Source organism: Pyrgilauda ruficollis, unplaced genomic scaffold (genome assembly GCF_017590135.1).
Source record: "Pyrgilauda ruficollis isolate IOZ18807 unplaced genomic scaffold, ASM1759013v1 scaffold7, whole genome shotgun sequence".
NCBI lineage: Eukaryota > Metazoa > Chordata > Aves > Passeriformes > Passeridae > Pyrgilauda > Pyrgilauda ruficollis.
This window is the reverse complement of record NW_024528821.1, coordinates 11,609,638-11,624,448: the sequence shown is the minus strand read 5'-3', so window position 1 is coordinate 11,624,448 and position 14,811 is coordinate 11,609,638. Positions and strand designations below refer to the sequence as shown.

Below are 14,811 nucleotides of genomic sequence, written 5' to 3'. Positions count from 1 at the left end.
GGGAGTGACACTGAGTTCATTCGGTGTGAATGGGGCGCACTGGGCAGCACTGGCAAAAGGCCAGGAGCACACTAAGAGAGGATCTTGTCCCCCAGCAGCCTGCCAGTGCCAGTGGCACACGCCGCTGGCTTGGCCCATTCCAGCGGCGGCTCCGGCAGCTCCAGCGAGTCCGAGAGCAGCTCCGAGTCCGACTCCGACAGCGAGAGCAGCTCCAGCGACAGCGAGTGCAACGGGGAGTCACGCAGTGCCACGCCAGAGGTGAGGCCACCCTCAGCTCTCCCCCACGTGGAGGGGAGCAAAGCAAAGCCCCCTGTTAGGGGAATGCTGGAGTCCTGTGCTGTTTGATGCTGTTGACTTCTTTTCCCTTTGCATTTCACATGTGTGACCCACATACTCATTCTAGCTTTTGGAAGAATCCTTCTGGCCTACATTTGAGTTGCTTTAAAGAAATATTTAGATTTTTGCCAGTAGCTAGAGAAGATTTTATTGACACAGTGTTCAGCTGGAACTAAGGAAAGGCAACATGACAAAACTATCTCTTCAGGGACTAGCTAAACTTTTTAGTTGTATTAAATTTCTCCAGGGCTACGTTGTAAACCAGATAAGGAAGCCTAATTAACCATAAATACTCCATAAATACTCCCATAAAACTAGAGTCACCACTAGTTGGCTGAAATAAAAAGGTACATTAAAAAAGTTCTCTTTTAAAGGGAAAAGCACTGCTTCTGTCTGAGATTTGTTCCTTGTCATCCTTCAATCTGCAGCCCGAACCCCCCTCAACAAACAAATGGCAGCTGGATAAATGGCTAAATAAGGTGAACCCCCACAACAAGACCATCATCAACAATCAAAATGAGCCTCACAGTGAGAGCAGCTCCCAGGCCCAGAGCAACCAGCAGGCCGAAGGGCCAAACAAAGGGAAGCTCAACAGCAGCCTGCCCCCGACCGATTCCAAAGACCGGGCGATCCTTAGTCCCATCCGAGAGAAAGCCAAACCACGGGTTGCCCAGAAAACCCCAGAGGCAAAAAGCTCCAAGCAGAAGTCACCAGCTCATAATGAGCCAACTTCACAAAGGACTACTGGGAAAAAGCAACCCAAAAAGGTAGAAAGGACTTCCAGTGTAGAAGAGTATAACTGGCCCAAACCAAATAATACCAGCAACACTCCCAAAGAAAAAGACACACAGGAACCCCCCGAGCAGCCAAAGGTTCGAACTAAAGCAGCAGTTGGGAAGACAGCTCCAAGGAAAGAACCACGAACTAGCACAGGTCTCACTTCAGAGAAGAAAAAGTACAGAGGCCCCAGCAAAATTGTCCCAAAGTCCCGGGAGTTCATTGAAACGGATTCATCTACTTCTGATTCAAACACAGACCAGGAGGAGAGCTTGCAGGCCAAGGTGCTGCCAGCCTGCACTGGGTCTGGCAGTGGTGTCAAAGTGAAGGACTCTGGCAGTAACATCCTCAGCGTAAGTAGCTTAACCAGCAATGGCAGCAACACATCCATTGACCAGACCAGCAATGACCTGGAGGAGCAGCTCTTTTCTCCTATCCCAATAGTACAAAACGAACTTCTGTCCCCACTGAGAGAATATGAAGAACTCAAATCTCTGTGGGTGAAAATAGACCTTAGTTTACTCTCTAGGATACCTGGACAGGAAACTTTTGAGACCACATCTGTGAAAAGTGACCCAAGAGAGGCAAATGTGAAACACAGGCGACCATCTCGAGAGTCCCCTACCCCAGCAGCTGAAAAACCCTCCACAAAATCCAAAAGGAAACACAAGGTAAGTAATTTTCATTGTTTAAAGGACGATACTTGTGTTTCTGAGCACCCTGGAGGTCAGGACCAGAGGCAGTGATTCCTCACTGCACCTGCAGCCAGGCTGTGGGGAGGCATCACAGCACTCAGGCTTTATTGGTTTTACAAAGGACTGACATTTACAAGTGCACTACAAATTAACATCAGAAACTAGTAAAAAGCAAACTCCAGCTGAAAAAAATCAATAAACAGTGTATTTTTTGAGATTTTTCTAACAAGTTTTTCACTGTATTTGCTCACTCACCTATTAGTTTCCAGTGTTCTGTAATCTGCAGGAAGTGATGAGTTTGTATTAGAACAGTTCCAGGCATACTCAGAAAATGTGACTTCTGTTTGGAAGGGAGGGGTTTATTGTCTGCAGAATTAAGGTGTTTTAACTACTGGTTTAAACAGGCTTCATCAAAATCAGTGGAATGGTGCTTGCTTATGTTCCTGATGAATTTCGTTTTTATATTGTTTTGTGGTATGAACAAATACAATCCATAGAAATATAATTTACTTAACTAGCTGCTTTCTCTGCACAGCTAACTGAAAAAACAAATATATTTTGACTGAAGGCATTATGTTTTATCATGTGTTTTATGTTATTTATGCCCAAGGGTATCCTACCTTGTGGGATATGACATTGCACTTCAAACTAAATGTGTTTTCAGAAAAGAAACTGAGGTTTTATATCCTAAATGAATTTTTGTAGTCAGTTTTTCCAGCTGAAATGCTTGTACTCTAGTCTGCCTGTGAAAAGTCATCAGAGTATATTTTTTTATACCCCAAATTTTATAAATCATTGTGAATATGACTTCAGCTGTCTGTTTTGGTGGACTTCTTGAAACCCTAATTTTGAGGAGTCCAGTGGTACAAGAGAATTAATGCAAGACAAAGACAGATGATGCCAGGCAGACACAAGGTCTACACCCCTGCCTAAATGAGTCACTGCACTGGCTCCTTCCCTGCTGAATTAAGTGAGAGTAATCACATGAGTAAATTCAGCAGGTTTTTATTCAATTTATATTCTAGCTGCACACTACAGAGATGCAAGAAGGAAGGAGAAAAAAAGAGGAGAGGGATGTATAAATGTCCATACTTATGTATGTCTAAGTACACCAGGGTGCATATTTATTGTACCAAAAATAATTGTTGCTGGGTAGTTTAGTGGAGTGTCTGTATCATGGAGAAGGAATCTTAACTAAAACACAAGTGTGGTCTTGGCAACTGAAGTGAGGGCTCCCAGGAAAGAAAAAAAATAAGGGGGGTTATATGGAAGGTGGAACCTCATCATTTCCTTGACTGAAACATTGAATCAGAAAATAACGAAATGGAGAATCTTGCTCTGGGCCTGTGCTAGCATAAGCTGGACTCTGAATCAGCGCCTGTAATGTTGTAATGTGATTGTTCACTGCTACCCAAGGGGAAACAAGCCAATTAGGATGACTTGAGTTAAAGATACCAAGAGTTAAAGTAGGGTAGGGAGAGACCAATTTGTGTTTTTAAATCATGCTATTAAAAGATTTATTTTAGTCACCTACTAGTGGACTTGAAGACTGATATGAAGGTTCCAGTGACAGAGCAATGATCAGCTTTGCTTGTATCATCCTAGTTCAGGCACAAAAGTCATGCATCGGGGTGTCTTCCAAAGCTAATTTCAAATGAGCTATTGCTGTTAATGACTACCCCAGCTCAGTCCTCTGCTCCTAGTCCTGTGAGGAATACTTATTCAGAGAAGTTTTCCCATCAACTTCTGTTAGGTCAGTGAGTAAAAGCTATTTACTTGAATAAGGTTTGGTGCTATCAAATCATTGCATCTAAATTATTAATTAAATTCCAGTGTACTACAGAAGATAACTTTAGCACACGAGACATTTTGCTTCCTAATTATCTGCTATGTCACTTGTTATATAACTTCATGTCCTGTGTTTGGAAAACGTTCAGCCCTGATTTCGGGTGACTTTCACTTCTCTTAGACCAGTAGTTTAACTGCTGCTGCTGTAAAGGAAGTACACTGAGATTCCATAGGTACTCTGGATAGCCAGTGAAGCTGTGCATAAATGCTGGATCTTTTATGCTGTGCCATTTTTTGTTAAAGCAGACAGAAAGCCTGGATACCTTTGTGGAAAGCAAGAAGCCGCGCCTGGAGGACCCTCCTGCTTCCTGTCTGCTCCCACCTTGTATCTCTCCAATACCGAACCACAGAATAACCAGCACGAAAGAGTAAGTGGATTTTTGACATCACATTCCTGAGGGATTTCACGGTACTGTTCTGTAAATATCTTTGCTGTAGAGTCAGATGGGCTTTACAGGCCATCAGCATAAGTGGCGCAGCCTTGGCATTCCCATCCATGAGGAAGAGACGTGGTTTTGGATGAGATTCATTCCTCCTTCTGATGGCCTGCAGGACTTCAGAATGCTGCCACAATCCTGGTGTACTCTTCAACCTCCTTTCAATGTTCTTTCTTGCCTCTTATCTTTAACCTCTGTGGACAGAGAACCCTGCTAAAAGTGGGATTTATTTGATTGCCTGGAATTAATTTTTTAAAATCATTTTCATGAGAAACAGTTCCCAGTTTTACTGAACAAAATAGTGAAATTGGCTCTTTGTTTTACCTGTGCATACAGCAATGCCAGGGGCCACCATCCCAGGTGTCTCAGATGTACTTGGTATCTCAGCAGACACACCATCCAATAGTTTGTGCCTTTCAGAGTGTCTTTCAGAGGTGGCTATAATGCTTGAACAAACAGATGCCACATAAATAATGATTCTGATTATAGAGTCACAAGGTTAACATTATGTAAATAGCCAAAGAGTCCAATTCTCTTTTGTTATTTAGTGTTTTTATGATTTTGAGATGAGGTGCTTCTTTCTGCTTTGCGATTGGATAAGCAAAGAATCAAAACCATAGCATGCTTCTAAAAACAATTTGAGGATAATATAGGTACATTTAGATAAAGTTCAGAAACAAGTTATGAAATGGCACACTAATTTTAAAATCCTTAAAGAAAGTTGAGCATCATTCTATTTATTCTGGTGTCAATATGAAGTAATTTCAGTCTGTGAATTAGCCCCTCATTCAGCCACTGAGAAAATCAGAGTTGGAGCCTGGAAAAAGAAGATGAGTTGAAAGTTACAATGGGATCTGTAACACATTGCACATTTGATAAACATCATGATGAGTGTTGCATGATTGTCGTTGCTAGATATAAATGAGCAGAGATATATTGCAGAGGGAATCAAGGATTATCCATCCCCAGCACCTCCACAATCCATTAAAAAAAATCTTTCTATTCTTGTCACCACCAGGCCTAAGGATCCACCCCCAACCTGATGTTTCTTAATTTGAGCTTGTTTTCCAGGTCGTTAATTTAATTCCTCAGAGCTTTCAACCCTTGGGTATTCTCTGTTAAAACATAATTGTGTCCATCAATAGTTATTTCCATATACTAGCTTTTTCTCTCATCTGCCTGAAATTTTGAAACAAAATTTTCTAACTATTTTTCCAGCTCAGTGAGACCTGGATTACACTGCATTTGTTGTTACTAGTGTTTTCTGAGTTTGCTTGAAGAAAATGCAATACTTTTTTTGATTCAGGTTTTCAGTTCAGGTTTTCGACTCCCAGAGACATGCAACTGAATATAGATCAATGTATTTCCCAAAAGATCAGGTAGCTGGATGAACTGTGTGAAGACAATTTTCTAGAAATTTAAACATTCATTTTTAAGCAGTCAGGAGTGATTCTGTTCTCCAGAAGATTGAGTAAATTTTTAAGGGGAGGCAGAAGAAAGTCCAGCATTCAAGGCCATGGGGGAAAATAACACTTCAGGGGTAAAAGGTTGCAAGACAGGCTTTGCCATTTGGTCTTTTATTCCCAAAAGTTCTAAGTTTTCTTTTAGAACTCTCTATATAAGGACTTTAAGAAATGAGGGTGAGTCAGCTACAGGTGTGATGATGATCTTCATCCCTTAAGGAGGTGTTAAATCCCATGGTGGATGTTGTCACTCAGTAGGAAACTTAGGTCTCTCCTATTAGAATTTGATCCCTGTGCCAATAAGCCAGGTTCCCCAGGGCAGACGTGAGATTTTTATTAGGCTTTTTTGAAGGTACAAGAGTGTTTTGACAGAAAGACCACAATCTGGGCCAAAATTGGAGGCATTCAGGAGTCTGGAGCAATCAGTGAAAGATAGGTCACACCTGGGCTTCCACAGCTCCCATTGCCCGCCTTGCTGTGGTTTAGGCACTTGGATACATTTCTCTGTAATCTTCCCCTAAATATATGGGCTCAATAAAGCAAGCAAAGATGCACAATTAATCTTTAAAGGGTCACGTGTCTAATAAGGGCAATTATATGCCTAATTTCCTCAAGTTTCTGTGACTACATGTACGATTTGAGTTTAGAAATTTCAAATGGCCACTTGTGAACTTAAAAGGCATTTGCACAACGAGAGAGCAGGTTTGTATTATGTAGTCATTGCATAAGCCATAATTACCTCTGTGTTTCTTCCCTCACATATTCAGGGGCTGATGCCTTTTCCAAAATCTGACCTGACACTTAAAATATACTGTTCAAACAATTGCCACTATATTTTCCTTATTTCTGATATTTACAGCAAATGAAGGAATAGGTGTTTCAGTGTGTTTATAGGAACACATTGAAGCGCTTCTGTAAAGCTGAATTTTTGTCAGATCAGCTGTCTGCTTTGCAGCAGAGGATTACTTATTTATATTTAGTTCTTTGACAGAGAAATTTTAATTTAAGCATTAATTGTATGTGCTGCTGAATCCCATTGATATATGAATATTTGATTGGTAGACCCAGTCCAGACAGAGACTGGACTCACCAAATACTCACCAGTATCTGGCTTTTTGTAACAACACAGGGAATTATTTGCTGATGCAAATTGTGAGTCAAACTGGACTCGTACCAGTGAAACATGCCCACCATTTATCAGGCATGATAGAAATCTGTCTGAGGCAAGCATTTCTGCATTTTTGCTTTTCAAAATTTCCCTTTCTCTTTTGTTTGACCTTTACTTGAAGATGCACCTCTCCTTGGCAATACGTATTAGTTCATCCCTTGTGTAGCCACAGCAGCATTCATTGGGGTTCCTTCATGGCACAGGCAGCCTTCACATCTGTGACAATGGCTTCAGCTCCATTCAGGTGCTGCCATATGGTCCAGGCTAATGTGGGAGTGACCTTTCCCTGGAAACCCCTGCAGAAAGTCAGATACACCATCAATTGCAGCATTTCATTGTGGGCCAGGGCAGGAGAGGCAAAGGAAAGCCAAGTTCCTGGTATAGACAGTGGCTTTGTCTCACTACAGGCCAGAGATACCACTGCATAGCACAAGGGGTGGATAAAGAAAGGGCAAAGAAAAGCAGCTTAAAACATGAGAGTAGCTGGAAAGTCTCCCTTCTTCATGCAATGACCTCTTGTTGCCTGTTTGCTTGCTTGCTTGCTGCCCTAAAAGAAACTAGGCTGGGAAAAAAGAAAGAAAAAAAAGAAAGAGAAAAAAAAAAAAAAAAAAAGCAGAACCTTCTCCTTTGATAATTGGCCTTTTTAGATACAAAAGATTAAAACCCTGCAGCCAAAAGACCATCAGTTCTGCTTGCAGTTTTTCAGTGCACTTTGTGTTTCTCCCTAGACTTTAAATAATTTTAACTAACAATCATGTCAGCAAATTAAACCATTGAGTCTCAGTAATTATTGCAATAAATTCATTCAAAATTAGCGATTCCTGCAATCAAAGACCAGTTTCTTAGGCCATTAACAGCCCAAAGCAAAGTGACAATCTGGTTAACTGCTGGTAACAACCTATTTCATGGAGGTTATTGTTAGCATAAATGCTTTAGTGTAAATCTGAGGGAGGTAACATTGCTAAATAAATTATCAGCTTAATTCCTGCAAAAACTTATAGAATTAAGTGGGCAAGGGGAAGAAAAGAAAAAAACCCAACAGACAATTAAAACTGTATTTAAGGGGGGGCGGAGTTAAACGTAAATTATGTAGGAAAAAATAGCCTCTAGAGCCTTTTGTTTTGTGGTTAATTTTTCCAAGCCACAGAGTGATTTATGTGCCAGAGTTGAGTAGCTGCACCTGTTCCGTGGTCTGCCCCATCTTATAGCTGAGCCCAAATATGAAGTGAACTGGTAAAGTTTTAAATAGTGAAGTGCTGTAAACTCCTACATGCACAGTGGCACAGAAAATCACTTTGCTCTGTGTTTTCCCTGTGAGTGCTTTTTCAGGGTTCCCTGGTAGGGCATGTGCTTGAAAGGCAGAGGGTTTGGGTTCTGCCCCTGGGTGCTTCTGTGGGTTAACTGTGTCCTCTTTGCTGCTGTCCAGTCCAAGAACACGTGTGTGCTTTGTCGGGGCAGTGCACTTTGGAAAATTTTCCTCTGGAAAAAGTGAAAGAGTGTTGTGAGCTATAACTATGGTAACTTGTCTGAGTTCCAAAATGCCCTTTGGGGGTCAGAAAGCAAACAGATGGAGCTTTGAGTGAGAACTTTCTGGAGGACATATTGCAGGACCACATGTGCATAAAATCAGTCTCCTCCAAGAACTGCCGGTCTAGTCCAACATGGTTGTTTCCCTTTGATCTTCTTCAGACCCATGTGTTTTCCAAGAAGGACAGCATCCATCCATAAGGCAATATGAATTTGAGCTTGTTTTATTTCTTCAGTCTGAAGATCTTTAATATCAGAGGGTTTCAAATAAGATATTTTTAACTCTGCTTCAGTTGAATTAAAGTAGTTTTGGGTAGAGGAGCTATAAAACATGAGGAGTTTGTTTGATTTCACTCTGTGGTTTCACAGACAAGGCTAAAATATTTCTGTATCACCAAAGGTCCCAAGTAGGGCAGTGACCGAGGTGTAGATATTGATACTGTCAGTGAAACTGCAGAAGAGGCCAGACTGAAATGAGAGAGAGCACCTAAATGAGAAGTAAGGAAACCTGGGTCGCCTTCTCCTCTTTCCCTGGTTACTTTGAGGCAAAGGAGATCAATAATTCCTGACACTGACTGAAAGTGGGAACAAAACATAAATTCTTGTTGACTTAATTTGTTATTGAAATTTTAGTCAATAATCATGAAAAGTAAATGATCATGTAGTGCAATATTAGATGTCTAACAAAAGATTAAAAATCAGGTTATCTTCATTGACTGAGCAGGGACAATACCTAAAACAAAAATCTATGAATAGATTAACATGTTAAGCAGTCAGTGAAGTCTTGGGTTTGGTTTTTTCTTTTTTGATGAATTTGAGTGGAGAAAGGTCTACCAGGTTGATTTTTTTTTTTTTTCTGGTTTTACTGTGCATCACAGCTGCAATTGCTAGCCAGCTAACAATTTCTGTACATAAAACAGACAATACATTATCATGTTACTTGAGCTTTCATGTCAAAACCACATTCATTTTCTGAATCACGTTCAATTCATCAACCAATATTTGCTCAAGGGCTTTTGCCAGCTACAATGTATCATTTTAATATAGTGTTGAATGTTGGCTTTATTCTAGAGGTTAAATAATTATTATCTTGTTATTGTTATGGTTATCAGTTTGTAGTTGTTATAAGTTCTATTTTTGGTTCATATGCTGCCATGTGCTGTTTGGATTTTTTGCTAAGGTTGCTTATGTGAGCCCTAATCCACCTCTTAAAAAGATGCTTAATGTTAAACACATAAATAGTCATACTTGATGTCAAAGGAACTAACCCTGTGCATAAAACTTTCCAGCACTTTGCTGAGTCAGAACCTCTATGACCTCTCAAATGAAGACTGACTCAAATTAGCATTTAAATTGGGTGCAATTTGTACTAATGCACTGCAAGTTGTCCTCCAAAGCAGAAGGTTTCTGCAGTCATTGAAAAGGCAGAGGCAGCTCTTCTGTTTTCACTGCTGTCCCCTTGTGCCTCGCCACGCAGGGCACGGGACTGCAGGACAGATTGGAGGGCAGAGCTGGCTTCTCAGCAAATAAAATGTACAGCTTTGTGCTGTGGAGAATTTACCAATATTCTTGAAGTGCAACTGGTTTTTCTGTGTCCCAGGAGCAGCACTAGCTCGGTGAAGAAGGTGACAAAGAAAAGAGAAGAGAAGCTGTTCCCTCCTCCCTTGTCCCCACTCTTGGACGACCCTGTGCACCGGCGGCACAGCAGTGACAACAGCTCCTTCAGCCAGGAGCCCACTGTCACTAACACCTCACAGACCAGCAGCTCTTCCTCCTCTGTTTCTAAACACAGAAAGAATGAAAATAAATCTTCTTCTAACCCCAAAGGAATCTGTGTAAGTAACCAGCCTCAGCTGGTGGCGGTGAACAAGATAAAATGAAATCAGTTCAGCTTTATTCAGTTGGATTTTTTTCCTCACACAGTATGTATTTCTAAATGCTGATGTAGCCCCACTTAGGGGGAGTGGATCTTTGCAGAGCCAGGCATAAACAGCTCTTGCAAGCTCCATTTTTAGGTCAGCATTAGGCATTTGCTTGGTGTTGTCTGTCATTCCCTGAAGCACCTGGACCCTGAGCCTCAGAGAAGAGCCTTTGCAGCCATCAACTAGCTGCAATTAGTCCCTTAACTCTGTAACTGCAACACTTACATTTTGAAAATAGAACTTCCAGAATATCACCAGAATAACTGCCCCAAATTCTCAGCCAGAATTAAGCACTGTAGTCGTACTGAATATTATGGCCTAACTAAACAGACAATAACAATATAACAAAAAAATCCTGTCCATAGGACACTCAGCATTTCAATAACCTCTCTCAGGTTTTCAGGCTCACAACAGTAAGGTTTATTTATGCTTAATCTTCATTAATTATTTGTATGCTTTTAGACAATTTGTAAATAGGGTTTTTTCCCCCCAGAAGAATATCACACTGTTAGGGCCATCTCCCCATCAGTGTTTCTCACAGAGACAGTTCTTTGTTGCTTGCTTTTCACCAGATTCGGGTAGGGTTTTTTTTCTGAAAATACATGAAAAAGAGCCAAAACTGCATATCAAATTCACTAAAACAATGTAAAATTTCACATTAGTTTGTCATCCTCTTTTTAGGTTAAAAAGAGAAACTCCTGGATTTTGGCCCATTTTAGAAAATAGTCCTTCCTCTCGGGTTTCAAACCCATCCTTACTTTATGCTATCAAACTGTATCTTAGTATCACTGTCAAAATTAAAAGACAAGAAGAAAATTCTACCACAGAAAAGGCCATGCATAGCCCCATTTTTCACAGTTCACCACTTTGAGAGAGGTTGTTACCCTGCACTGTAATAGTAAAACTCACAAGTTGCATGGAATTGTAGGTGACAAATCACTTCACCTTATTCATTCATCCCTGTTGCTTTCTGATATCATTGTGTCACTTCAAGCTGCGCCAGTAATACACACGCCTTCAACTGAAATCAGTGCCAAAATGAACTGCATATGTCAGCAAATAAACAGTGCTGTGTAAACAGCAGGGCCTCTTCCTCTCATCCCAGCATCTCTAGTCAGATTTATCCTTTGTTAATCTATTATCTTGATACAAGAAATATTTTTCCCCTAAAATATGTTAGACTTCTTTCCCTAGTTCATTGGTTCATCTGTAATTTAGTTTATCTGGTTGGGGACCAAGCTTGCAAGTTGCAATTGTCTGATTTAAAATCTTCTGTTATGCTTCTGGTTTTAATCATTGCAAAGTCACAACTGACTTCTGCTTTCCATTCTTCCTTCTGTAGCAAGAGGGAAAAGTGTTCCCTGCTGAAATCCAAGCAGATTCTTCAGCCACATTAACAGTTAGCTCCTAGTAATATAGAAAAAAGGTTCCATTAGTGTGAATCACCTTGAAGAAGTTGAGTTTAGATCTAGCCTGGCCCATTAGATCTCCCCACCCTTGCTTTAACCAGGGTCTCTAGTCAGTAACACCATGGTACCCACCTAAACCTTACACTTCAAAGTGTAAATTACTGAGTTCAGGTGAGAGCCCAGAAGTGGACTAATTAGTACTCCCTAATTAATCTATTAGGCTCATGTTACAAAGAAGGGAAGGGTGGTTTTGTGAGGTGACGTGAAGGTGGGCTGCTTGATGCCTTAGCCTTTGGTTTGTTGGGAAGGGGTTTTGGCAGGGAGGGTGGATGTGAGCACTTACATTGTTGGAAGGTGGTTTTTTTTGAGCTATGGATAACAGTCCTGTGTTTCCTAGGAGGAAGAATCTCACAGTACACCCACAGCCAACACTCTTCTTGACACCAGCCATCTAGAGCCAGACATCTGGTCTGCAATGCCAACGCTTTCCAATGGGAATTCTGAGCCCAGAAGACCCAAAATAACATTTGATGATGTGTAAGTTTTATTGACTTTGTGCTCTGTGATTGGGATTTTTGTGCAAGCAGAGGTCCCAGTGAAAGGGAATGTCTTTGATTACAGTGCTGGCATTGGGCACCTGTGTGGATAGTGCTGCACAAAGGCACACAGAGTTTTAATCTTGGCAAATGAACTGGTGTCACTGATTAATGAAGATTCTGTTGATAAATGTTTTCAGATCATGAATGTTGGTTCACGGTAATTCTTCTTCATTTTTTTATTTTAGCTCCTCTAATGGAAACTTCTTATACTTAATTAGTTTAAAATATTTTTCCTTTTCCTCTGTTCAGCACACATTAATAGGTCCTTTGGGCAGCCAGTTTCTACAGCTACTTATTTTACATTCTGGTCACCCATCATATCTCTGCATACAGCAGCTTCAGATTGATATCAGGTTAAGATTTAAAGAGATAAGTGGGCATATATGTCAAAATTCTTCTTTAAAACAGTCGGCAATTTTTTTCAAACAACGTTTGTCCAACTATATGAAAGCAAAAACTTAAATTAATTGATTTTGTCTCTCTAGGCTGCACAATGCAGATTATTACATGCAAGAAGCTAAGAAGCTGAAGCATAAAGCCGATGCACTGGTAGGTTATCACAGGGGTTTTCTGTCTCTTTCCACTGTGGAACACAGTGTTAAAAAATGAACATTATTGCATAAGATCTAAAGCCTCTCAGACCAAGAGGCACTCTGCTACTGACTAAACTGTGCTTCAGTTTGTGCTCCATAAACACATTGTGCACAAGTTAAACCCTGAATTCCATTCCTAACTTTTAAGTATTTGTTCCCAAAAGAAAGCTACTTACAAATAGCTGGTGTTTCTTCCAAGAGGGAGCAACAATCTTGCTGTTTATGAAGTATGTAAGATGGTTTTATGAAAGTTGATGTGTACTTGAAATTTGTTTTTCTATTCATTTTGAGCCTAAAACAGAAGTGATGAAATATTCCATAGCAGAAAGACAGGCAAATCACCTCACACCCCATTATCATGTGGTAAAACTGTTTGATATTTCCAGTCTGATTGTTTAAAATCTGAAACAATTCATTTTTATGTACTAAATTCATTTTTATTGCATGGTTTTAGCCTGATAAAGAAAATCTCAACACACTTATTCCCAAAAAATCTGCTAGTGAGGTAGTTCAATATTGGGAAAGCTTTTTTGCTTGTTTTACCCCAGAGGAAATTCCAGTAAGATTGGCCTAATTTTGCCAAGTGTTTGGATTTTGATAAAACTACATAATCTGACAGATTGTATTCAACCCTGGTTTGTTCTATACGAGCTATTGCCAGTTCTGAAGTGTCCTTAGTAAACGTTTGCTTTGTAGGAAGGGACTTTGCCTCCTGTGTGCTACATAGGGTGCAGAACAGTGGCTCATTCAGGAGGACTTAATGGAACTTGACTCCTCTACTTAATTTAACTAAGATGTCTAAAATGGAGTGTGGCCATCCACTTTGCCCCTCAAAGAGCTGGGTGATTATTCACCTCTCAACTTTATCATTTCTGGGGGTTTTGCATGTATATTCTATCATTACCCATTAGAGATTTTGCACTTAGAAATAATAATTAAAAAAAAAAAAAAAAAAAAAAAAACAATTGCATGCTATGATTTTAAAAAGGAAACTGGCCAAACAAAGTCTCTCCCTCTGCTGTCAGTGAGCTGAAGGAAGGGTGACATTTCAAGCTGTCTGCTTCAGCTCTCCAGGCTCCCTTTTGGCTTGGGGCACAGTGTTTCCAAGTGCTCTCTGTGTGAGGTGGGTTCAGGGTTTTGGCACTTGCTATGGCTGTCAGCAAGGTGACAGTCATCCCTCCCAGCGTGCCCATTTGCAGGAGGTGGCCTGATGGCTTCCAGCCAGCTCAGCAGGGCACATCCAGCCACAGCCTGGCGTCTGCAGGCTCACAACACCTCCCACAGCTGGGTGACCTTTAAACAAAACACACATGGTGCTGGCACAGGGCTACCTGCTCCATGCTAGCAGATATTTACAGGCTCAGGCCCCGATGATCTCAGCACGCTCCGTCCGTTCCCCTCCCTCTGCAGCCGGACACGCTCACAGGGTGTTGGCCCTTCTCTGTGCTCCTACCTGTGCCTGTGCCTGCAGGACCAGGGTGTTTCCCAAGCAGCACTAAGAGGAGCAGGCACAGCCCATCCCGCTGCTGCCTGCAGGCAGGTCCTGCCTGCCACGCACAGTTTGACGCCCCGAGCGCCCCGATGTGAGGCCATCCACTGTGATCAGCTTGTTGGCAGGCATAAATATCCATGAACAAAGTATCTTATTTTCCTTCTGCTATTTAGATCTCAAGTCTTCTTTTTTTTTTTTTCTTTTTTCCCCACCCAATGCAGCTGCACGCAAATAATCTCCATGTAACACATTTGGTGTGCAATCCCATAGTGTTACTTGTCCTATGGAAACAATTGCTGCTGGTTACTTGGTGCTGACATGACAGAGCACAGGCAGCATTGAAAGATGTGTTGCAGTGGCTAGAAAGATAATGCATGTGACCTCAAAATGTGTCAGCAAATGTTAATGAGATTTGTGGCAGCAGCGTTCCTGAGCTTGTAGAGAAAATAGATTTCTGGTGAAGGGCAGGACGTTTCATGTCTTACGGGAGCGACCCCATGGAAACCTCTCCTTGTCTGCGGCTGCAGGAAGGGATCAGCTAATTT

At 41.2% G+C, this 14,811-nt stretch overlaps 1 protein-coding gene across 2 annotated transcripts in view; it reads left to right on the top strand.

Annotated features, from left to right (window-relative positions):
- AFF2 (AF4/FMR2 family member 2) overlaps positions 1-14,811 on the top strand; it is a 333,484-nt gene that overhangs the window by 292,153 nt on the left and 26,520 nt on the right. For both annotated transcript variants that reach the window (XM_041485178.1, XM_041485177.1), the window contains exons 10-15: positions 96-258; positions 765-1,784; positions 3,900-4,024; positions 9,852-10,086; positions 11,980-12,119; positions 12,667-12,730. In XM_041485178.1, the coding sequence (XP_041341112.1) occupies positions 96-258; positions 765-1,784; positions 3,900-4,024; positions 9,852-10,086; positions 11,980-12,119; positions 12,667-12,730 (1,747 nt within the window). The remainder of the gene's footprint in view (positions 1-95; positions 259-764; positions 1,785-3,899; positions 4,025-9,851; positions 10,087-11,979; positions 12,120-12,666; positions 12,731-14,811) is intronic.